Here is a 25942-nt window from a genome sequence, read left to right on the forward strand (position 1 = left end):
ATTTCTCAGAATACTTTCAAGTAGGTAAAGCTTCATGTTTTATACGAAATGACATATTTCATTTTACCAGTGATTATTCAGTGGGTAGATGGACCTAAAGGTAACGTTAGTCCTCAGTAGGGGTATAAAGCTTTGGGGGCTTTGCCCTGAATTGCAGACTTAAAACTGGTATGTAACCTTGTAAACCTTCTTACAGGTATCCAGTATACTTAGAAGTGAAAGATACTTGAAACTATCCCAACCAGTTTCTTTCTTCTTTTGGAGCATTTTTACTCCAATTATGACCTATGGAAAGATTGTATTGATCAAATTTTATATTTTTTCCTTTACTCTTTCTTGATATATACAGGTGCAGTGAATTGTTGAAATGTGCTGGGTAAGGAAAACACATATACATATAATGTAGGCATATAATAGAAACACACATTGTTAAGGTTATATTGTTCTACCTTGAAAATTCTCTGACCAGGCTTTGTTTGTGGGCAAGAACCTTATCTTGGACTTATTTTTTTTATATCTACTCACAGCATCAAGCATAGTTCTTAGCAAAATAGTAAGCAATTAGTACTTGTAGGTCTCCTGTACTTTTATCTGTAAGTTTTAGCTAGATAAACATATAGTCCTTAACCAGCTCATATACTTTGATGTGTAGTTCTCCAGAAAATTACAAAGTCCTAGAGAACAATATCCTGGTTACTTGAAGTGACTAATTCTGAAATTTTCACTTTAAATCACTGGTACAATGATAATTGTTTTAGATAGTGTAGACTAAAGGAAAAAATAAAATGGACATCTTGTCAGAAACATGTCCAAGATTACAGCACTTTAAAAAGCATATTTCTAGAGGTTAAACTAGATTTTCTTTTAAAAATTATTTCTTTTAAATTTCTTTTAAATAGGTTAGTGCTCAGAGCTACGTCTTACTAATTTTGTTACATAAGAAAGGAAACACTGTCCTTTGGTGATTCAGGAGTTAGAGGAAAATGGAAGGAAATTATCTTGAATACAGGTGTCTGTCAAATTTGCCATTTTATACATTTGCTTTGCAAGGTTAGCCCTTCAGAAGAGGAGTTTTTAAGCTACTGTGACTTCAAGTAGCATTACCAAATGAATAGGGTCCTGCCTTAGTGCCTCAAAATTTCTTATATCCATCCTCTTCCCTCTTTTTTGCCTTAGTACTACTCTAGTACAGGCTCTAATTATTATGTATCTGGACTATTCCAATAGCTTCCTAACACATTTTCCTACTTCTGTCCTTTCCCCACTCCAATCCATCCTCCACAGTGTTGCCTGACTAATCCAAAGAGACTTTCAGAGGATCTATTCAGAATGTTTGCTTTCATTCAGAAGAAACCCTAGAGATAATCTGCTACAACTTCTGTATTAAAAATGAGTTACCAGGTCTTGTCATTTTGATCTCTGTAACATTTCTCCTCTCTCTCTCATTCTCTTCTCTCCAGTTATGACCAACCTAGTGTAGGCTCTCATCACTTCTTCCTTAGATTATTGCTTTATCATCCTAATTGGTCTCCATGCATCTAATCTCTGTCCTCTTCAATCCATCCTTCACTGAGCTACCAAATTAATATTCCTGAAGTATAGGATTGACCATTTTTGACCCTGACCATAAAACACATTACTGAGCTATGGCTCTGAATGTCTATGTCCTATTTAAAAGAAACAGGATAGGTACATGGAGGTAGCATTGAATATTAAGGTATAGTCATATAAGAAAATCCAAGAACTCTAGGAGAGAAGCTGTATAGAGGATATTTGAATGAAAGTCACTAGAGGGAGAAACAAGTAATTTTGTCACTAGAACATACTATAGACCACAAGTGGAGGTAGGTGAGGAGCTTAGAAAAATGTCACAAGCTTGATACAAAAGCATGATACAATGGGAACTGGAACTAATTATCCAGATATCTACTGGAGCCTTCTCTCTTCCTAAACCAGAATAGCTAATGACTTTTTAATTTGCCTTGATGTCCTTCAAAAGATGGAGGAATTGATAAGGAGAAACTATTTTCTGGATCTCTCTAACAGATAAGAATTGGCTGCTGGGAAGGAAATAGTGAGACTACTAGAGTTTGTGATAAACAGAAAAAATTTAAGTGTAGTCTAACCTGAATCCTAGATTTTGGGAAAGCACATTTTGAAAGGTTTCAGAGGAAAGACTAAATTTGGACTAAAGAATAAAAATGTACTAAAATTAAAGAGGAAATCTGCCCAGGAAGATAGAAGATTCTCTGGGCTTTTTCTTTTTTGGTTAAGCAGTGGGGTTAAGTGACTTGCCCAGGGTCACACAGCTAGTTAAGTGTTATGTGTCAGAGGCTGGATTTGAACTCAGGTCCTCCTGAATCCAGGGCTGGTGCTCTATCCACTGTGCCACCTAGCTGCCCCAAGATAGAAGTTTCTCAAGAATGACATAGGAAGACACAAAAGGAAAGCAATTCCTATGAATAGAAAAAAAATGGGATTTGTCAGCTCATCAACCCACTTACACACTTAACAAATGTGTATTGGCACTTAATAATAATATTGTCTATCAGGTTTAAAAAATAAATTTGCAGAAGATGAAAGCAAAGTCGGGTAATAGAAGATGAATACAAGAATGTGGCACAGTCCTATAAAAATAGTTTCAGGAGGACTAAGTTCAGAATGAGCTAAAGATGGTAAGGGAAGTTCAGGCTACCCAAAAAGCTTTGAGAAAAAGAAAATGAAAGAAGGGACAACAGGACCTTTTCTCGAGTGAAGAGGAGGGGACTAGACCATTCAATTCTTGTTTTGCATCTGTTTTCTCTGCCAAAGACAATATAACTTTTGAGCTGGAAATGACAGGACAAAAATGAGGAATAGAAAGTTGCTATTCAATGAGTAAGGAGCTAATAAGAGGGCACCTGTGCAAGAACTGCCCAACCTTTCTGGGAACCATTCTTGCCATTCTGCTAAGAAACTGCCTTCAAAGGATTTGTCATCTAGCTCAAATGGCCTACCTCCATGGGTACTGAAAGAATTGGCAGATTAGATTACGGAGTCCCTGTCAGTAATATCTGAAAGATCATGCAATGGGAGAGGTACTACAAGGCTGGAAAAGGATCAATATTTTTTTAAAAAAGAAGGAACCATGGTCTGCAAATGATAGGTCAGTAAGCTTGACTTTAATTACTGAGAAATTTTTTAATTACTGGGAAAATTATAGAATCGGTCATTAAAAATATGGATAGTGAGAATCTAGAAAGGGCAGCCACCATAGCTTCATCAAGAGCAGGTCATGCCAGAAATTGCTTTAGACCAACAACTTTTACCCTAAATTTAAAGTGTACACATGACCTGAATATTAAAGATCATACAAAAAAGGAGCCTTTTATCCGGTAACTTTTGAAGCTATGGAGAGGGGGTAAAATTTTTTAAAAAGTAGGTTTTGATATCTTTTGCTTTTTATATCACCAAAATTTTCTTTAAATTCTTCCCCCTTCCCCTTTCCAGACAACCATCCCTTTTAACAAGGAATTATTTCTTTAAAAAAAGAAAAAGGAAGGGAAAAGGTCAGGAAAACTGATCAATATGTCAAAAGAAACTGATGTTGTGCAATGTCCCATTACCATGTACTCCCCCATCCTCAACCTATGCAAAGACTTAGGGAAGGTATCTTCTCAACTATCTTCTTTGGGGCCAAACTTATTCTTTATAGTTTTAAAACATTCACTTCTATTGCTTTGTGGTTATTATTCATTCCTTTTATATTCATGTAGTTATTGTATTGTTATTTAGTACTGTATATATAGTCATTTACTAGCTGTGTGACCTTGGGCAAGTCACTTAACTTCTGTTTACATTAATCCACTGGAGAAGGAAATTGCAAACCACTCTAGTATCTTTGCCAAGAAATCCCCGTGGATAGTCCACTGGGTCACAAAAAGTTGGACACAACTGAATGGACTGAATAATAAGTCATTGTGTACATAGGGGGTAAATTTTTAATCAAACAAGATAGAGGTGGTCACAAAAGAGAGATGGGATCATTTGACTATATGAAATTAAAAAGCACAATTGATGCAACAAAATATGAAAGGAAGTAGTTGAATAGAAAAACATATAAAATATATTTAATATGTATCTAATATCCTATATATATATATATATATATATATATATATATATATATATGTATATAGGCAACCTCATAGAAATATATAACACCAAAATGGTGCCTTCCCCAATACACAGATAGCAAAAGCATAGTGAGCTAGAGTTCTCCAGTGAACTAGAAACAATTAATGACCATATGAAAGATTCTCTAAATCCTTATAATAAAAGAATTCTGAGGTTTCATCTCATACCTGGAAATGGTCGAAGAAAATAAAAGATAGGAACAGTCAATGTGGGGAGGGTTGTGGAAAGAGACACACTACTGCATCGTTAGTGAAACTGTGATTTGATCTATTCATGAAGACAAATTATGCTAAGAAAGTGACTAAAATATTCATACCCATGACCCCACTGTTCATTGCATTAGAATGTGCCCCAGGTAGGTCCCAGCAGAAAGAAGAGGCCCATATATGCCAAGAATTATTTATTTATTGGTAATTAAAGAACAGAAAACAAAATAGATTCTCTTCAACTGGAGAATGCTAAATAAGTTGTTGTATATGAATGCAATAGAGTTTTACTATGCAGTAAGAAATGATACAAAAAAGACTACAAATAAGAAAAGACATATGAATTGATGAAAAATAAAGTTAGCAGAATCAGGAAAACAATACATACAAGGACAAAATGATGAAAATGGAAAGAACAAACACAGAATAGTTAAAACTGAACCCTTTGAAATTATATGAGCCAATCTTGAGCCCAAAGAAGAAAAATAAAAATATATCTACCTCCTTTCTTTATAGAGGTTAGGTATTATGGGTATGGAACATGTACGTTATACTAAGGTGATATATTGGTTATTTTTGCTGAACTTTTTTTTTAATGGAATTTTATTTTATACTCAAACACCAGAACACAAATACAGAATACAGAAATAAAATATTGTAAACTTAAATATTGGAACTTAATTACAAAGTAAGAAAAGAAAAAAAACATGTCACGTGCATACCAGAACGTAAGAGAGGATTCAGAATGTGTAACAATAAATTTTCATTTCAAGAAAGCCTATGTGTGAAGTACTACATGTTGTGTCAAGAGCTGTCCATCTTTTCTGTGTTTCCTTATAAGTTTTCTTTTGTTCTCTGCTGTGCATTTTTTCACTTTGTTCTTGTTTTCCCCTTCCTTCCCCCCAAGAAGTCTACAATTAAGCATGGACATATTTCTCTGTAGCTATAGATATATACATATACATATATGCTTACATTTATAGAGATATACTTTCCCAAACAAATTCTACTCCTGATCTTTGTTTTTCTGTTTGTTATTTCCTATCCATCCTGATTCCTCTACTTTACTTCTACCCAATACCTTGTCCTTCTATTACTTACCCTATCCCCTTCCAAGGATCCTTCCCCTATCCTCTAGTTCCCATAAATCTAAAAACCCTTCTATAACCCCCTATAACCTATTCCCTCACCCTCCCCTCCAGAGATCCCTCCCTTGTCCTCTCTGCCCCCCATTCCCTCACCATTTTATTTCTTCTAAATTTAGAAGACTTTCATAATCTTCTAAATATATATGTTCCAATGAAAGTAGATTACCAGACTCCCAGTCCACCTCCCCCATCTAATTCCCCTTTATCAATTCTTCCTCTTGCACCTCATTTATATAAAATAATTACTCTTTTTAACTGTTCCTAAATGGTTTTATTTTTTTAAAGTCACATCATACTCAGGTATACCCCAGTCTTTCTTGTGAGCTACCCTAATTACTAATAAGAATCTTAGACATACATTTTATACTTTACATGTACAAAAAAGTAAATGGCTGTCCTTATTGTATCCCCTGTAATCAGTCTTTGGTATGTACTTTATGTTTCTCTTGGCTTTTGTGTGTCAAATCTTCTATTAAGTTCAGGTTTGTTTGTTTGTTTGCTTTTTTAACAAAATTTTGAAAGTCTGACAGTTGATAAAATGACTATTTTTTTTCATTCGGGATTATGCTTAACTTTGCTGGGTATGATATTTTTAGCCAGAGCCCCAGTTCTTTTGTTCTTTTATATATAGGGTTCCAGGACCTGCAGTCTTTTAATATCTCTGCTGCTAGATCTTGTGTGATTCTGATCGTGGCACTATCATATTTAAATTTTTTCTTGTTGATTTTAATATTTTATCCTTGAGCTGGGGGTTTTGAATTTGATTATAATATTCCTATGAGTTTTCCTCATAGGATCTCTTTTAAGTGCTGTTTGGTGGATTTTTTTTTGAGGTGTCAACCTATGTATCATCTTTGACTCCTTACTCCCAATCTCCATATACAATCTGTTGCCAAATCCTGTCAATTTCACTTTTGCAGCATCTCTCATATATAATCTCTTCCCATTACATTGATATTGCCACCATCCAGATGCGGTGATACTTTCATTACCTCACGCCTAGACTATTGCAGTAGACCATTTGATTTTCCTTGCCTCAATTCCCTCCCCACTCCAGACTATCCTCCACTCAGCTGTTAAAGTGATTTCCTTAAGCACTGATCTGACCCTGTTCCCTTCTCTCACCCATTTAATAAACTACCTATAATCTTCAGAATTAAATATCAAGTGTCTGGCTTTACAGTTCTTCATATCTTGATTCCTTCCTACTGTTACAGTCTTCTTACACTTTACTCTACTCCATGCACTCTGTGATCCAGGGACCCAGGCCTCTTTTCTATTCCTCACACAAGACACTCCATATCCTCCCATTCTGGTCATTCTCACTGATTGTCCCCCATGCCTGGATCGGTCTCACCCCTCATTTCCATTAGTCCTGGCTCCCTTTAAGTCTCTGCTAAAGGCCTGCCTTATGGAAGAAACATTTCTTGGTCCTCCATTAACCTTAGTGCCTTCTCTCTGAGATCATCCCTAATTTGTCTCATTCATATCTTATTTGTTTATGATTGTTTGCATGTTGTCTCTCCATAACTCTATACCTCCTAGATATCGGGGTTTGTTTTTTTTTTTGGTCTTTCTGTGCATAATCAATGCTGGCACATATTAGGTGCTTATAGATGCTTGCTGATTTGACTTACAGATTTATGGATTTTGACATGTATAAATCTTTTTTTTCATTTCCCCTCTTACTTGATGGTCATAGATAACAGAATAAAAATGCCAATTCATTGCAAAACTCAGCAGCATCCTATTGCATCACATTGTTTCAGTATGCTTTTAATTGTACACTCTACTAGTGGAAGCATATTTCCTTCCTTGTATTCATAGGTCTGCTACACTGCACACTTCAGTGGGCTAAAAGTTGGGTGGATATACCAAAGAGTATTAACTAATGAGTTAATATTAGCACCATTTTGCAGATAGACAACAGAGTTTAAGGAACTTGCCCAATGTCACGTTAAGTATTAAGTTGAAGTTAAACTTTTAATTGATGCTTCCTGGATCGAAGTTCGGTGTTCTTTCCTCTATACTAACACTGCCTCTTGTCATGTTTTTGGATCATAGAAAACTGGCAGAGATAAATAGCTAAGATGTTGGAAAACAGAATGAAGATCCATAATACCAAAGGATCTTGATGTAGCTGGAAAGGAGCCCCCCAAGGTCTTAGAGTCCTTAAGAGATGAGTAAATTCAAATTCACGGAGGTTAAGGCAATTAAATACTAGTATACACTGGGAGGGCTGCAATGATGTTCTAAATTGACCAATAAGAACTTTGACAGAACAAATTTAAAGTAATGCATTTAGGTAAAATAAAAAATATACAAGTAGAGGATAGGGGTTTCTAGGAATGCTACAGAATTCTGTGATTGATTTGTGGATCACTCTTAAGGTCCCTTTCAGGTAGGATTCTTCAATTTGAATTCTTTTCTCATACTTAAACCTTTTTATGCCTCTAAGAGCCATTGCAAACCTTTATAGTACTATGTTAAGTAGGTTTGGTGACAGTCAATAACAGGCATTTATTAAATTCTGACTATGTGCCAGGCATAGGGCTGGGTGAAGGAGGTACAAGGACAAATGAAACAGTGTCTGTTCACAGGCAGGACAACGTGTATACAACAGCCATTATTTTCGTGATGAAAATTTAGCACTTGGAATATAGTCTTTGGAAGACAGTTTTTTGGAGGATCTGTAGCTAAAGTCTTTCAGGTTGATAGGACCTGTCAGTTTTTGGCTCTGTTGGCACAGCTTGTGAGAAACCTAGGTTACCGCTATCCCATAAAACATTGGAGTAGGGTATTAGTGGAGGTTATGTTACAGGTGGATTATTTTAAATTTTACTAAATACCTTCTCAGTATAAAGATAATACTGCCATATTTATTATTTTTCCCATTCCCATGATGAATTATGTTGATAATGTGTCTTATGTCATACCTGTTACATCCTGCCCAGAGTAAGAAAGAAAGACCGAAGTTGAGATGAGAACAATTCTAATCTGCAAGGCTAGGCCTGGTTTCTTACCAGGTGCCAACATCCAAGGGACTGAGGCCAGTAGTTAAACTAGTTGCCAGTTAGAAAATTCAGCGCCAAAGGAGTCCATAGGAGATCAGTAAGCCAAAAATGGAGTTCCAGGGATTTGATGCTGATTTCCCAAAGTTTAGATCTTTTTTTTATCGTGTTGCTTATATTTTGTGGTTTTCATGGTTTGTTGTGAGGTCATCTCAAAGAATTCAGACTCAGACCACCTCTGGTCCAAGTGAAAGCATTTATTGGCAGTGACGCCTCTAATGGGATGAGTTCCAAGAGGAACCAGTGGCTTAGTAAGACAAGACAGGCAATTTCATAGGGTAATGATGCTGATTATACAACAGAAATCGTGAATATTAAAAAGGCATGAAGGGGTTGTCAAGGGATTAGGTAAGGGGTGGGTCCCCAGCCTCAGTGGAACTGTGCATGCCACTACCCACAATGCATACAGAAAAATCCAAATGGGGGTGGGATGAGATTTATGTATGATGAAGATATAATAAGTCTCTTTATGTCATAAGTTTACTCTAGGCCAGTTCTTTACTATTACTGCACAGGCGCTATCTTAGGGGAAGCCCCTTCTGTGGTTCAGTGGTCCAACGCCCTGACCTACATCCTGGTGGTGCTGCTTTCTGTTTGGCTAGCTATTGTGGTCCTGTCTGGTCAAGGTAGATAGGTGTTACAGTCCTGTATTGAGCTAGATGGATAATGTGATTGTTGTTGAGTCCATGGACACACCTCTTTAAACATGAGAATTGTATCTGGCGACAGAGGCTAGCTAGAAGCAGGAGGCTGTATTGAGTCTGGGGGCCTGTGATGTGGTTAAAGCCAGATTATGTGGTCAAATCAGGGCATGCCTGCTGTTCAGTGATTGAGGTTGGGGGCAGCTTTAGTAGGATTCTATCATGTGTGCCCTATTCATAACTGGTACTTACATATCCATGAGGTCATGGATGGGATATGCCATACCTCCATCTATCTTATTCCATCCCCATCCCCAACGCATGCTGAGGTGGGGACCCATAACACGCTAACCTTCAATTCTAGGCATAAATACTATTTGATTATAGCTAATCCTAAACTTATTGTAGGCAGCTATTTCAATTGGGCCTATAATTTTATTTGTCTAAGTTATTTTTCAGATTTGGAGAGCAAAACCATATTTACCTCAAAATTATCTAGGTAGTAAATCATTTCAATTTAATTCAAAGAGCATTTATGAAGTACCCATTATGCATGTACAAGGCAATAATCTCTTATGTATAAGAAATGTTATTCTAGCTATTTTAAAATAGTTTATGGACTATAGGAAATAGTTACTCTTCTGAAGTTCTGAAATAATGTTCTAGTAAATTTGTCATAGCTGAAGACCACTGTTTGGTAATTCTTTGTTAACTATTATTGGCATATTTAAGTGTTTTATTTTGGGCAATACATTTTTTTACCTTTTATTTTTTAAGTAGTTTCTAATTTCTACTTGGTCATGACACTTACTAGCATATAGTTGAAATCAGTATTTCTCTAATATTCAAAGATACCTTTTTTGTTAGTTGTTAGATCTGCTTTCTCAATTCACACATATTTATTCAGTACTTAGTAATTGCAACATACCATTCTAGGTGTTCTAGGCACACAAAATGAATATGTTTTGCTCCCTGATCTCAAGGAAGCATAAGATAACTAGATAAATAATTATATACCAAATTACCCTCTGGTGAATGCACAAGAGAAATACAAAGTTCCATGAAATGCTGAAGGAGGGGGAGAATATAGCATTTTAAGTTGGATAGATAAACTTTGAGATCATCTTCAACACTTTCATTTTAAAGATTCAAAGAAAAGGTAACTTATCCAAGATTAACAATCAGAGGAAATGGGTACAAATTCTGCCAGAATATGTACCTATTTCCTCTGATTGTTTATCACTCTTTATTGTATAACTACTTGATTAGTTCTTTTCATCAGTCAGTCGGCAGATATTTGTTAAATGCCTACTATGTGCCAGGCACTGTGCTAAGTACTAGGGATACACAAAGAAAAACAAAAGACAGTGTCTGCTTTCAGGAAATTCACAATTGAATAGACAACGTGCAAGCAATTATGTACAAACTGTATACAGGATGAAAAGGAAACAATTGACAGAAGGCATTAGAATTAAAGGTGATTGGGAAAGGCTTCCAATAAAACATAGGATTTTAGCTAGGACTTTAAGGAAACCAGGGAAGCCAAAAGGAGAAAGTATTCCAGGCAATCTAGTACCACTCGACTGAAGAGGACATAGAGGGAGTGGGGTGGGGTCTAAAGTGTAAGAAGACTAGAAAAGTAGGAGGGGCTCAGAGCTAGGTTGTGAAGGACTTGGAATGCCAAACAGAAACATTTCAGTTTGGTCCTGGTGGTGTTAGGAAGCCAGTGGAGTTGACTGAATATCATAGTCAGACCTGAGCTTTAGGAAAATACCTTTGGTGGCTGAATGGAGGACAGACTAGAGTGGGGAGAGATCTGCCACCAGTGGACCAACCAGCTGGCTGTTGCAAGAGTTCAGGAGTGAGGAGATGAAGGCTGCCAGAAGTGTGGTGGCAACAGCAGAGGAGAGAAAAAGGGCTTACATGAGAGGTGTTGTTGAGAAATTTTCAGATTTTGGCACTATATTAGATGTGGGAGAAGAGAGTTAGTGAGTCATTGAGGATAACAGGTTCCATGCCTGAGGGACTGGAAGGATGGTGTACCTTTGATAGTAATAAGGAAGTTTGGAAGAGAGGACTGTTTAGGGGAAAGATAACGAGTACAATTTTGGGCATATTGAGTTTCAGATATCTATAGGACATCTAGGAAATTGTAAAATGAGCTGGACAAGGAAATGACAAACCACTCCAGTATCTTTGCCAAGAAAACCCCAAATGAAATCTCAAAGAATTGGATGTGACTGAAGTGACTGAATAATACAACAACATAGGACATCCAGTTTGAGATGTCTAATAAGCAGTTGCAGATACAAGTCTGGAGGTCAGGTGAGAGGTTAGTGCTGGAAACGTAGATTTAAGAACTATCAGCAAAGAGATCATAACTGGGAACTGCTGAGATTACCAAGTGAAAACAGTATAGAGGAAGAAGAAAAGAGGGCCTAGCACAGAAACCTGATGGACACCTATAGTTAGAGGACACAATCTAGATGAAGTTCCCTCAAGGAAGCTTGAGGAGTCATCTTCAAAAAAGGAGGAGGAGAAACAGAAGAGAGTAATGTCTCAAAAACCTAGCTAGAAGAGAGTATTGGGAAGAGGATAATCAATAGGGTCAGAGGCTGTATAGAGGTTGAGAAGGATGAAGGTTGAGAATAGGCCATTAGATTTGTCAATTAAGGGATCTTTGGTAACTTTGGAGAGAGCAGTTTCAGTTGAATGATGAGGCTGGAAGCTGTGTTGAAGACATTTAAGAAGAGAAAGAGAGGAAAGGAATCAGAGGCATCTATAATAGACAGTTTTCTCAAACAGTTTAGCCAAAAAAGGAAAGATAGATACGGGATGATAGATAACAAATATGAAAGGATTAAGTGAGGGTTTTTTGAGGGTGGGCAGTAGGGAAGCAGCCCATAGACTGGGAGAGACTGAAGGCAAGTAAGAGACTGAGTTGATTGAGGGGCAGTCTGCTGGACGAGATGGATGGAATGGTATTCTGAAATCCTTTATGAAATTATTTTTATATTTATAATTCTCACAATATATTACTGAAAGGGTTTGTCTAAGAGTCTTCAAGTGATAATGTAGTTGTCAACATCATTTGTGCCTTCTTTGGGATGCTAATGGCTATCTTTCCCCTTTGGAAAGCAGTATTTATTATCTAGACCTTTATTTTTTTTGATGTGCTCATTTGTTTTTCTTTTCTCTTAAAATGTTTGCCACTTAATAGTATTTTTTCTAGTTACACGAAAAGATAGTTTTCAACATTCATTTTTATAAGATTTTGAGTTCCAAATTTTTTTCTCCCTCCCCTCTCCCTTCCCAAAAATATCATGCCATCTGATACAGGTTATACATGTACAATCATATAAAACCTATTTCCACATTAGTCATGTTGTGAAAGAAGAATCAGAACATAAGGGGAAAATCATGAGAAAGAAAACAAAACAAACAAAAAAGAAGTGTGCTTCAATCTACATTCAGACTCCATAGTTGCATCTCTGGATGTGGATAGCATTTTCCATCATGAGTCTTTCGGAATCGCCTTAGATCATTGTATTGCTGAGAAGAGGTAAGTCTATCAGTCAGTCACTGCACAGTGTTGATGCTACTATGTACAATGTTCTCCTGGTTCTGTTCAATGTGCTCATTTCTTTAAGCTTACTTTATTAATTTTTTTTTGCTTGTTTGTTTCAGAGACTTCTACAGAGTGCTGAGGTGGTGATCAAGGGAACATGGAGAGAGTGAGGGCGTGTTTGAATCGGTGAGTATGTATACTGGAAAGTGAAGAAGTCGGTGAGTGCCAGGACAAGTGCAGAGCTGCCACTGAACCCTGGTCCACAGGAGACTTTGTGTGGGGACATCAGGTCTGATCCCAGGCATCCCCTTACAACGTGACTACAACCACAATAAGCAATGATAAGAAACTGTGGATCAGATTTCGGGTCCTTCTACCTAACTAAACACCAGTTCCTCCTAGATTTGCTTTGAGATGAAATTTCTCCTATGCCCCAACATCACCTGTGCCTCCCTGGGATACTCTCTTAAAAATAGTGTCAGTGTCGTTCATAAAGGTCACTACAGGATTGGTGAAGCATCAGCTTTTGAAATCAAAATTTATTAAATGTTTGGATACCTATGCTTTTAGGACACAGGATGCAGCAGTTTTCATCAGCTTCAGGCAGAAGGAAAGGTCCTGGTCCATAAACAATTTTCAGTATTTGAGACCCATTTGAAGTTGGAAGTACACAATTTTGATAAAGCATCATTTGAACAACAAACTTGAACTTCTCCCTAACAGGATAACCTAATGGTTCAGATAGACACATCCAGAGGAGTGGGCTCTGTGTGTGTGTGTGTGTGTATGTGTGTGTGTGTGTTCCAAAGAAGGGAGGGGGATAGAGAAATAGGTCTAGTTTTAGTGTAAATTCCTGGAACAACTAGGGCCTCCCCCTCTAATATTTTTGTGGCTGGGCTCAGAATGAAAATCAGGACCTTGTGAAGAGGAAACAGTCTCTAGAGAGTATATTGAGGCTGAAAATCCTCAAGACAGGTTTTGTGGGGCTTAAGAGGCAATTGGCCCAATGGGGAAAGCAACATTCCCTACTTGATGATTTGGGCAATACCCTTCCACTAGAAAAGCCTCCAGAGGGTAAGGCTGAGACAGATGTCCCCACTCAAATTTTTCCATAACACAAGTCCATGTCTAAAGTCATTGGAGGGGAAAGTGTCAGTCTGTAGTGCCCACAATGAAGTAGGAGGGTGGGGAAGATTAGATCTTCTGTAACCAAGGAAGGCAAGTCAGGGAGGTCTAACATTTGAAAATAAGGAAAGACTCTCCAAATGGACCTTGACAAAAAGAGAGGATGAAGAAAAGAATTAGGTTGTTCCTTGGTTGTGCTCAATTCTATAAGACAGGCAGTATGGGGGAAAGGTAAGAAGAAGCTGGGAAAAGTACTGGACCAGAAAACAATTGAGAAGGCTGTTAGTACCTTTCACCAAGAAGTCCAGCAGTAGTCTCAGTTTCTTAATTGAGGCACATTTTCCCAGTGCCTCTATAAAGAGAATCAGGGAAAAGAACTTAGACAGATGATGTCAGATGAGGAGGATAGCAAGGGGTGGGAAGAACTACTCAGTCCTGAACTGAAGGGGAAAGCAAGTGACTAAGGAGTTGGAAATAAGTGCAGAACTGAAATTATCAGAAGTCAGGTAAGTGGAAGCACATCCAGAGATCAAAATGTAGCAAGGATTAAGAGACCAGACAAACACACACAGAACAGAAGAAGGCACAATATCACAATGTCACAGAAATTTGAAATTAAGACAATTTCTACCTGATATAGAAAGCTTCTTACATTCTATTCTCTGAGACATTAGTCCGTCCTGGTATATGGTCAACGTTACATGTAGAAACAGGTGAACCATTTTAAGAAGAGAGCAAATAGATTAACTTAGCCAGAGGGGATTTGAGGGGATAGAGACATAAATCATGACAATATCTCAAAAAGGTTTCCAATACTATTGCAACATTGTATTCTTGGTTTTATGTTATTTAGGGAATACTACTCATGGAAGATTATGCTAAGTATGATGTTCTTTCTGGCTTCTGTCTTTATAGGTAAGTTTTAGTTGAATGATAAAAGGATCTCTAAAATCTTTCTAGATGTTTCAAGTCATGAAAGCCCTATGACTGCATACAAATATGTTTCCAAACTGCTAGTTACTTGTAAACCCAGTCTGGCCTTGTTCACTTGGACCATCACTGGTTCTCCATACCTTTCTGTGCTCTTCTAAAACACACACACACACACACACACACACACACACACACACACTCTTACATACTTTTTGGTTTTTGTTGTTTTGGAATTGGGAATTGCATGCCATGAGATTGATAAATGAACTTCCCTTAGTATTTTAAAAATATATTGAAGTAAACACTGCTACTTTTTGAAGGACCCATCTAAGCTGAGGTGTCCAGGAAAGGGTTCAGAATAATGACATGCAGGCCAAGCCACCAACCTAGGCACTAAATTTAGTATGTAATCTCATATCTACTTTAAACTACAAGTAGTGTTTAATTTATTCCAGTAAAATTATGTGGGATTGTGTGACTTTGGAAACAACTTACATATCAGTCCTATTAGTTTTCTACTAATAATAGACATCAAGCTGTACAAGTTTCCAGATAATGAGTGAGCTCTCTGTTATAATCAGTTTGATTTTGTGTGACTAACAGGACTGCATAATAGTGAAAACCTCACAAGAACAGGATTATCTCACATTCCTAGGCACTTATATGAACTATCTGTAAAATATGGAACTCAACTCTACAATTACCAGGTAACATTTATAACTAACACCTACTTTTGATATCTTCTTGTGTGAAGGTTATATGTTTTATTTATTTTTAAAAGCTACTTTAGATGAATTAACTTGGGTCTTATTTTATATACTTTGGTCAGTTAAGAAAATGGAATGTGACATTTTTCATCCTTGTACCTTTGCCTTACTTAATATGTGTGCTTTCCTTAACTTTTTGTCCTATTTTCTTCTTTTCACAATGTTAAATCCTAAACTTTCTTACTATTTCTATTGTTTACTTGCAGAAAATTCCCTGAGTCAACGATACTTGTACTTGTAAATTTTCTTAAATGTAATAACAGTGTAAAAGTTCTGATTAGTATTTTTCATCATTTAGAATTGTCTTCTTGGGGCTATTGGGCTAAATTTATCAAAGTAAAATCAGGGTTTTTTGTGTGTAATTATCAAACTAAGCAATGGTATCATACAGTTGTTATTGTTTTTGTTATGTGAAATCAGAGGATGGCAGGGATTAAGGCCAATCACCAACTGACCCATGACCAATTTTCAAAGATTCTTTAATGACAAAGCTTCATCAACCAAAATGCTAAATTTCTCTCCTTTGCTCTCTGTCTCTGTATTGCCTCTCGCAACCTTATACATACAAGGTTAGCCAGTCACTTATAAAATATTTGAGCTGGAAAGAGAGGACCTTAAAGGTTCTCTAATCCAACCCCTTCATTTTACAAAGGAGAAACTTGAAGCTGAGTAAAGTAACTTGCTCATGATTAGACTATTATGTGGTGAGTCAAGGCCTGAACCCAGGTTTCTAGGATCTTGATTCCAATTCCAGGATTCCTTCCATTGTACAGCTCTTCATCACTGCTGTTCATAGTCAAAATAGGTTGGAAAGTTTGTGTTAGGGGCATTAGAGAAAGCACATCACAGAGAATCCCAGATGTTGCATTTTTAATGAAATACTTCCAGCAAAGCTCACGTCCTTAAATCTATCGTCATTCAAAGTGGCTTGCATTTGTATGAAATTTCCTTTAGTATGATGTTAAAGCAAGGAGGAAGCAGTGTAATATGGAAGATAGAAAACTAGCTGTCCTGAGAGATGCGTCTGACCTGTACTGGCTCCATGATCCTGGGAGAAAGCCATTTAACTTCTCAGTATCAGAAGAAGGAAGGGAGGAAAGGAGGGAGGGAACAAGAGGGAAAGACAGGAAAATGTGCTGAGTGGAAATAAAAATAGAAAAAAGCCAAATAATCCCTACCCTGAAGGAGAATAGTATAGGAAAATATAATTAGGAGAGTGGTGGCCAGTGTTTTGAACTGAGAAGTCACAGAGACCATGAGTGGAACCATAGGGCAATTAATTGGCATAACCTTTCCAAAAATGATAGCATTGATCTGATTACTATTCTCAGGGCTAGAGGTGGAAAGAGAGCTCCCCATACCAATGAAATCACAGGTCTGCACCAAATAAATTGTAGTGTATTCGACCAGAGATCTTATTCCTGAGGCAGTAAGTCTCCTTCCTATCTTGTATTTCTGTTTCTTGCAGAAACTCCACATTTAATCATCTTCTTGTTAATACAGTGTCTTAAAAGGCCAACTGATACAGTTTTCTGGAATACTTAATTTATTCATTTATGTCTTAGCACTTTGGAAAAATTGAAGTAGCCATATTGAAGAGTATTTTATCATAAGGGAATATGTTGCTTAACACTGCTTTGTCAGAAGAAATATTATAGCATGTTATACAGAACAAGGAGATGAGACCAAAGAGTTATTTGTTTGATTTCTCTGATTCCATGTGTGATATTTCAGTGTTTAGGCTATTTTTTTTGGTATTGAGTTTTCATATTAAACGCAGACAAAAGACAGAAAAGTAGGTTATATGGTAGTATAATTAGGATAATTTGTTGTTACTTGACTAATTAGATGGATCCAAAGAGTACTAAGCTAAATTTGTAGAAGCTTCTATTGCAGCTCCGTCTACTCTTTTTTCCATTAAATTTTTCTTGATGACTTAGATGAAAACATTTCACATGCTTTTCAAATTATTTGATATTATGAAATTAAGGGAAAGCTAATAATATTTTTCTTTAAAAAATCAACATTGCAGAAGATTTCAACAGGCTGCAATGGGCAAAACATAGATGAAATTGAATAGGGATAGATGCAAAGTCCTACATTCAGGTTTCAAGTCAAACTACAAATGTAAGATGGGAGAGACATGCAACAATTTGGGGGCTTTAGCTCAGTGAGTGAACAATGTGATGTAGCATCCAAAAAGCTATTTCAGTCTTAAACCTAGCACAGCTCACAAACCTCTTTGGTTTCACTTGCCTTATTTTTTAAATGAAAGTCATTTTTTTTGGTTTTGTTTTTTGTTTTTGTTTTTTAAAATATAAATTTATTTATTTTCAGTTTTCAACATTCACTTCCACAAGTTTTTGAGTTCCAAATTTTTGCCCCATCTCCTCCCTCCCCTCACCCCAAGATGGCATGCATTCTGAATATACCTTCCCATAGTCTGTCCTCTCTTCTCTCTCTCCCCCCCTTCTCTCTCTCCCCCCTTCTCTTATCCCTTTCCCCTTGTATTTTCCTCTAGGGCATGATAGACTTCTACTCCCCATCTCCTGTATTTCTTATTTCCCAGTAGCATGTGAAAACATTTTTTTAAACATATGTTTTTAAAACTTTAGGTTTCAAAATTTTTCTCTTCCTCCCTCCCCCACCCACCCTCACTGAAAAGGCAAACAACTCAATATAGGTTATACTTGTGCAGTTATGCAAAAGACTTCCATAGTAGACCTGTTCTGAAAAACTAACTCTATTTCCCTTAATCCTATCCTACCCTCCCATTTATTCTATTCTTTCCTTTGACCCTGCCCCTCCTCAGAAGTATTTGCTTCTGATTACCCCCTTTCCCAAGCAACCCTCCTCTCTATCATCCCCCTGCTGTCTTGTCCCCTTCTCCCCCTATTTTCCTGTAGGGTGTGACAGATTTCCATACCCAATTGAATGTGTATGTTATTCCCTCCTTAAACCAAATCCTATGAGAATAAGATTCACTCATTCCCTCTCACCTTCCCCTGCTTCCCCTCCACTGTAAGAGACTTTTCTGGGGTTTTTTTTGTGAGATAATTTACCCCATTCTACCTCTCCCTTTCTTCTTCTCTGAGTATCATCCTCTCTCATCCCTTAATTTTATTCTCCAGATATTACCCCTTAATCTTCAACTCACCCTGTGCCACCTATCTGTCTATCTATATATACATACATATATTTTTTTTCCTTCAACTACCCTAATACTGAAAAAGGTCTCCTGAGTTATAAATATCATCTTTCCACGCAGGAATGTAAACAGTTGAATCTTAATAAGTCTCTCATGATTTCTCTTTCCTGTTTACCTCTTCATGTTCCACTCGAGTCATGTATTTGAAAGTCAAATTTTCTATTCAGCTCTAGTCTTTTCATCAGGAATGCTTGAAAGTCTTCTGTTTCACTGAATGACCATTTTATCCCCTGAAGGATTATACTCAGTTTTGCTGGGTAGGTGATTCTTGGTTGTAATCCTATCTCCTTTGCCCTCAGGAATATTATATTCCATGCCCTGCAGTCCTTTAATGTACATGCTGCTAAATCTTGTGTTATCCTGATTGTGTTTCCACAGTACTTCAATTGTTTCCTTCTGGTAGCTTGTAATATTTTCTTTCACCTGGGAACTCTGGAATTTGGTTATAATATTCCTAGGAGTTTTCCTTTGAGGATCTCTTTCAGAAGGAGATCTGTGCATTCTTTCTATTTCTATTTTGCCCTCTGGTTCTAACATATCAGGGCAGTTTTCCTTGATAATTTCTTGAAAGATGATCCCTAAGCTCTTTTTTTGATCATGGCTTTCAGATAGTCCAATAATTTTAAAATTCTCTCTCCTGGATGTATTTTCCAGGTCAGTTGTTTTTCCAATGAGATATTTGACATTATTTTCTAATTTTTCATTCTTTTGGATTTGTTTTACAATGTCTTCATTTCTCATAAAGTCACTACCGTCCAATTGCTCTATCCTGATTTTTAAGGAAGTATTTTCTTCAGTAATCTTTTGGACTTCCTTTTCCATTTGGCCAATTTTTCTTTTTAGGACCTCATTGGCTTTTTGGACCCCCTTTTGCCAATTGGGTTAGGCTATTTTTTAAGGTGTTATTTTCTTCAGTATTTTTTGGGGTTTCCTTTAGCAAGCTGTTAACTTGTTTTTCATGATCTTCTTGCATCGCTTTCATTTCTCTTCCCAGTTTTTCCTCTGCTTCCCTTACTTGCTTCTAAGAATCCCTTTTGAGCTCTTCCAAGGCCTGAGACAGATTGAAATTTTTCTTTAAGGCTTTGGATGTAGGACCTTTGACTTTGTTGTCTTCTTCTGGTTGTATATTTTGATCTTCTTTTTCACCAAAGTAAGATAATATAGTCTGACTCTTTTTGCGCTGCTTGCTCATGATCCTGGCTAATTACTTGAGTTTTAAACTCTTTGTTAAGGTAAGAGTCTGCTTCCAATGTGGAGACTGTACTGTCCCAAGCTTCATGGGTTTGTATAGCTGGTTTCAGAGATACCTGTAGGGACCTCTAAATTTTCAGCTCTTGCAAGGTGGTATGATAAGGGGCGAGGTGTTTACTGCTTTCCTGGCCTGTGAACACAAGTACTCTTTTCTGTCCTGTAACTGTGGGAAGGGGCTCCTCTCCACAGCCACTACAAGCTCCTCCATGCCAGTGCTCCTTCTCACCCCAGCACCACCGCCTAGAACTGTGACCCAGATCCAAACACGGGTAAAGCAAGAGATTTCTACCTCAGCACTGGCAAAGAGATCCCTGCAGTCCTTCTCTGATCAGCCACTGGATTCCCCCTCAGTCTGTGGGCCAGAAGCTCGGGAAGCAGCTACCCCCCCACAGTGCCATGCTCTTGGGGAATGGAGCTGAAACCCCGCCTTCCTCTCTTAGCACTGAGAGAAACAGACTTTTTCCAGTGACCTTCTAAGTTGTCTTTGGAATTTGTGGATTGAGGAGTCTGGAAATTTCCACAGCTACCCATGATTCAGTCCCCTGAGGCCTGCTCCAGGTTCACTGCAGCCTGCAAGCCTATGCTGCACTGCCCTGTGCTTCCAGCCCAGTGCAATACACCTTTCTGATCAATCTTCCAGGTTGTCTTGGGCTGGAAATTTGTTTCACTCTGTCTTTTTGTGGGTTCTGCTGCTTCAGAATTTGTTTAGAGCCATTTTTTATGAGTATTTGGAGGGGTTTGGGGGAGAGCTTAAGCAAGTCACTGCTTTCACTCTGCCATCTTGGCTCCACCCCCTAAATGATAGTGTTAATTTAGATGATTTTTAAGTTCTGTTCTAGTCTAAACCTATGATCCCATAAGTTAAAAGAAATATAATTTCCAAAGCAAGAGAGGTGATGTCTCACTACATTCTTTGATGATCAGGCTATATATGAAATATTGTATTTACTCATAAGCATCTAGCTTAAAATAGACATTGACAAGCAGGTACTTGTACAGAGGACGGGAACCAGAATGTTTAGAGGGATTTGAAAACAATGGCATATGAAAAGTGATTGAAAGAACTGGGGATCCTTATCTTGAAGAAAAAACATTATGGAGAACATCGTTGAGGTTTTTTTTCAGATGTAAGAAGAGTTTCCACAAGGAAAAAGGTTTAAATTTATTCCACTTACATCCATATGAGAGAGAATTGGAACTTATTGGCAAAAGTTCGAATGAAGGAAATTTTAGCTCAATATAACAAAGAATTTTCTAACATTTTGGGCTGTTCAAAATTGAATTGGATGGCTTATTTGGTAATGAGTTTCCTGTCAATGGAGGTATTCAAGTAGACTGGATGACTAATGTAGAATAGAAGAAATTTATGCTTTTGTTGGGGATAGGACTAAATTGCTCTGACATATCTTCTAACATAAGAGAATCATAGATGCTTAGATTCCATAAATATGGCATGAATATTTTCATTGCAAGTATTTCCTGTAACAAGATTTGACTGAGACATTGGAAGTACTTCATGAATAGTAGCAATGCATAGATTTATGCTGAATATGAGTCAGGCATATTCCTCGAAGAAATAATTATCTTTCAATAGTTTATTGACATAAATTTTTAAACTGTTATATACCATGGTGGCCACTCAACAATTACTAAACCTCTCCAGGCTAATACTCAGATGACAGATATAAATTCTATCCCTGGAACCATTCTCAAAACTTAGTAGAATCTGCTAGATCTCACACTCCCACTGGCAAAAGTTTTGAGAGCACAAAGCTAACTCCATACTAACCTAAGAACACTTTCATCAACTAGCAATTTTAGGCTAAACAAAAGTGGAGGGGAAAAAAATCATGCAGATTGGTCTACTATAAGTTCTTAACTGGGCTCTTACTGAGGCAAGGGAAACCTCACTAATTGATTTACTCTCCCATTCACCCACAGTAGCTTTTCTAAACCTTTTCATCCCTCCTCAAACCTCCCTCATCTCTCCCCATCTCCCCACACTCTCAGTTGGGAACCCTGTCTCATATTTCACTGAAAAAAAACTGAGGCCATTCTCAGAGAGCTTCCTTTTCTTTCACCTCACATCACCCAAATGCCTTCTGCCACCATCTCCTCCTTTCTTCTATCTCACATGAAGATTGAGACTCTTAGGTAAAACCCTTCTCCATGACCCCATTCTATCTTATTTTCTCTAGAAGTTTGTCCCCTCTATCATCTCTACTGTTGCACTTCTCTTCATTCTCTGTCTGTTAGCTGCTTCCCTACTGCCTACAAACATGCCCATATCACACTCCTAACTTCAAAAAACCCTCACTTGATCTGTCCTTCCCTACTGGCTCTTATCACATATAATTGATTTGCTTTTTGGTGAGGCAATCGGGATTAAGTGACTTGCCCAGGGTCACACAGCTAGGAAGTGTCAAGTATCTGAGACTAGATTTGAACTCAGGTCCTCCTCACTCCAAGGGTGGAGCTCTGTCCACTGTGCCACCTACTTGCCCTGATTATCCTATATTTCTCCTCTCTTTTGTGGCTAAACTCCTTGAGATGACCCCTCTACTTCCTTTTTTTCTTACTCTCAAGTTAATTCTCTGCAGTCTAGCTTCTAATGTCATCGTTCAACTGAAACTGCTCTCTGCAACATTATCAGTGATTTAATAATTGCCAGTCATCCTTTTTAGCCTCTGGACAGTCTTTGACACTGTTGATCATTCTCTTCCCTTTGATACTTGCCTAAGGTTTTGTGATACCGCTCTCTTATGTTTCTCCTCTTATCTGTCTGACCAATCTGTCTCAGTCTCCTTGGTAAAAATTTCAATCCAGGTGATCTTCACTAACCATAGACATCTCACAGCACTCTGTGCTGGGCCTTCTCTTCTCCCTCTGTACTATTTCGCTTTGTGATTTCATCAGCTCCCATGGCTTCAATTGTCATCTCTATGTTGATGGTTCTCAGATCTACTTATCCAGTTTTCCAGACCTAACCTCTCTCTGGCCCTCTAGTCTCACAACTTTAACTGCCTATTAAACATCACAAACTGCATATTATAGACATCTTCAACTCAATAAGTCCCCAACTGTATTCATTATCAGTCCCTTTCAAGCCTTACCGCCATCGTCCTAGTCTCAGAACCTGGTTGTCATCCTCGACTCCTCCCTCTCTCACACACCTCATATCTACTCATTTGCCAAGTGCTATCAATTCTATCTTCGTAATATCATTGATCTATCTCTCCTTCTGTCCTCTGACCCTGCAACCACCCTGATTCAGGCCTTCATCACCTCATGCCTGGACAATTGCAATGACTTGCTGGTTATTCTTCTTGCCACAAGTCTCCCCACTCCAATCCATCCTCCACTTAGTTGTCAAAGGGATCCTCCTATGTCTGCCTAAGTCTGACCTTTCCACTCCCATATTCAGTAAACTTTTCTGGCTCCCTATGATCTCTAATATAAAATATAAAATCCTTTGTTTAGTATTGAAAGCCTGCCTCCTTCTTCCTGTTGTGGACTTCTCACTTTCATATCTTATTCCTGTCTATGTATTCTGTGATAAAGTGGCACTATCCTCCTTGCTTTTCCTACTTCTTGACACTCTGTCTTCCAGCTCCAGAATTTTCAGTGATCATTTAGCATGCCTGCAGTAGGAAACCTCATGTCTGTTTCTCAGTTTCCTTAGTTTCATTCAAGTCTCCGATAAAGTCCAACTTACTGTGAGAAACTTTTCCTAGACTTCCGTAATCTTAATACCTTTCCTCTGACACTACCCCAATTTATCCTATAATTATTTTGTTTGTACATAGTTGTTTGCATGTTTTCTTCTCCATAAGAATGTGAGCTCCTAACTCTGAGGTACCACATCACACCTATCAGACTGGCCAATGTGAGAAAACAAAAAATGATAAATGCTGGAGAAGATATGGGAAAGTTGGAACACTAATGAACTGTTGGTGGAGTTGTGAATTGATCCAACCATTCTGGAAAGCAATTTGGAACTATGCCCAAAGAGCAATACCACTTCTAGGTCTGATTATAAAAACATGAAAATGACCCACATGTACAAAAATATTTATAGTGGCTCTTTCTGTGGTGGCAAAGAATTGGAAACTGAGAGGATACCCATCAATTGAGGAATAGCTGAACAACTTGTGGTGTATGAATGTAATGGAATACCATTGTGCTATAAGAAATGATGGAGCAGGTGGACTTCAGGAAAACCTAGAAAGACTTATATGAACTGATGCTGAGTGAAATAAGCAGAACCAAAAGAGCATTGTACACAATAACAGCCACATTGTATGATGACTGACTTTCACAGACTTAGCTGTTCTCAGCAATGCAAGGATCTAAGACAACTCTAAAAGACTTGTGATGGAAAATGCTATCCACATCCAGAGAAAGAAGTATGGAATCTGAGTATAGATGGAAGCATACTATTTGCTCTCCTTTTTTTTCTTTTGTTTTGTTTCTTCATTCTTGTGGTTCCTCCCATTAGTTCTAATTCTTCTTTACATCATGACTAATGTGAAAATATGTTTAATATGAATGTATAATTAGAGCCTCTATCAGATTGCATGCCATCTTGGGGAGGGGGGAGGAGAAGGAGGGGAAGAAAATTTAAAACTTAAAATCTTATGGAAATGCAGGTTTAAGACTAAAAGTAAATTAATTAATTATTGAAAAAAAAGAGTATGAGGTCTTTTGGAAAAGGTACTGTGTTTTGCCTTTGTATCCTTGGCACTTAGTACAGTGCCTGGTACATAGTAGGAACTTAATAAATGATAGCTCATCGACTTTTACTGGAGTGACAATTTCATATAGCAAAATCTTGGTAAATATTATAAGGCTGCTATGTAGCCTCTCCACCAAATTTAATCTTACACATCCCTTATCTTTTTTTTATTACTCTTTCAATATTAGTAGCTATGACTTTCACCTTTCTTAAATATATATTCTCTGTAGTAGCATAGAAACCTGAAACATGGTAGATATATCAAAAGTTTATCACAGAATAATGTGGATTTCATACAAACACATTTTTACAAATACCTAGCTTTGAATGGGGAGATTTCAGAATGATTTGTTCAACCTACTTTTTTTCTTACAGGCCAGAATTCGTATGGGGAAAGGCAAAATAGAACTTCTAAAGTGAGTTGTTGTTGTTTATTCTGTTGTGTATGCCTTACTACTTTGGAAAAATACCATCTTTGGGGTGATTTAAGGGACACATATGTATTTAATAGTAAAATATATTTCCAAATATTTTCTTCCATGCCAACCAAGATCATGTTTTTTTTTCTTTTACACTTAAAAAATGTAATTGATTAGACTCTTTTAGTTGGAAGGGACCCTGGTGACTATTTAGTTGAAACCCTTCATTTTAAAGAAGAGGAAATCAAAGCCCAGAGAGTGAGTTGATCATACTCACATAGTAAGGCAGTGATAGAACCTCGAAGAAAACCCAGATCTGTTGGAGCCTAGCCCAATAATCTTGTCTTAACTCTACCCTATCATCTTAGTATAGTCACTCCTCAAATTAAAAGCACTTATGATGTTTCTGTTTGTACAAATGGTACATTGCACATTATCCCAATTCCATCTATCCTGGGACCCCTCTATCTCCACCCTGCTCTCTTCAGGGAGCAAAGAATTTGTCCTGGTTCAGTGGCATCCCCTATGCCTGCTATGGGTGGGTGACTGACCCAAGGTGCCTTCATCACCTCCCTTCTCTTCACACGGGCACCTTGCACATACTTCAGTATATCTTTTTCTTCTGCTTCATCACCCTTATCCATAATTCTACCTTGGATTCATTCTATCTCACATATACATATACTTTTTTTTT

General features: G+C 37.5%; 1 protein-coding gene across 5 annotated transcripts in view; it reads left to right on the forward strand.

Annotated features, from left to right (window-relative positions):
• The window catches only part of LOC110198238 (SUN domain-containing protein 3-like), a 71966-nt gene that overhangs the window by 25842 nt on the left and 20182 nt on the right, over positions 1–25942 (forward strand). For 2 of the 5 annotated variants that reach the window (XM_020972435.2, XM_020972438.2), the window contains exons 2-5: positions 12930–12996; positions 14789–14850; positions 15472–15575; positions 25205–25245. In XM_020972435.2, coding sequence (XP_020828094.1) covers positions 12968–12996; positions 14789–14850; positions 15472–15575; positions 25205–25245 — 236 coding nt within the window. In that variant the 5' untranslated portion in view covers positions 12930–12967. Of the gene's footprint in view, positions 1–4202; positions 12805–12929; positions 12997–14788; positions 14851–15471; positions 15576–25204; positions 25246–25942 lie in introns of those variants that run through there. The other 3 variants (XM_078152863.1, XM_078152862.1, XM_020972437.2) reach the window with 3 other exon arrangements.

The sequence above is a fragment of the Phascolarctos cinereus genome, unplaced genomic scaffold (genome assembly GCF_003287225.1).
Source record: "Phascolarctos cinereus isolate Bilbo 61053 unplaced genomic scaffold, phaCin_HiC Scaffold_4;HRSCAF=312, whole genome shotgun sequence".
In the NCBI taxonomy this organism is placed as follows: domain Eukaryota; kingdom Metazoa; phylum Chordata; class Mammalia; order Diprotodontia; family Phascolarctidae; genus Phascolarctos; species Phascolarctos cinereus.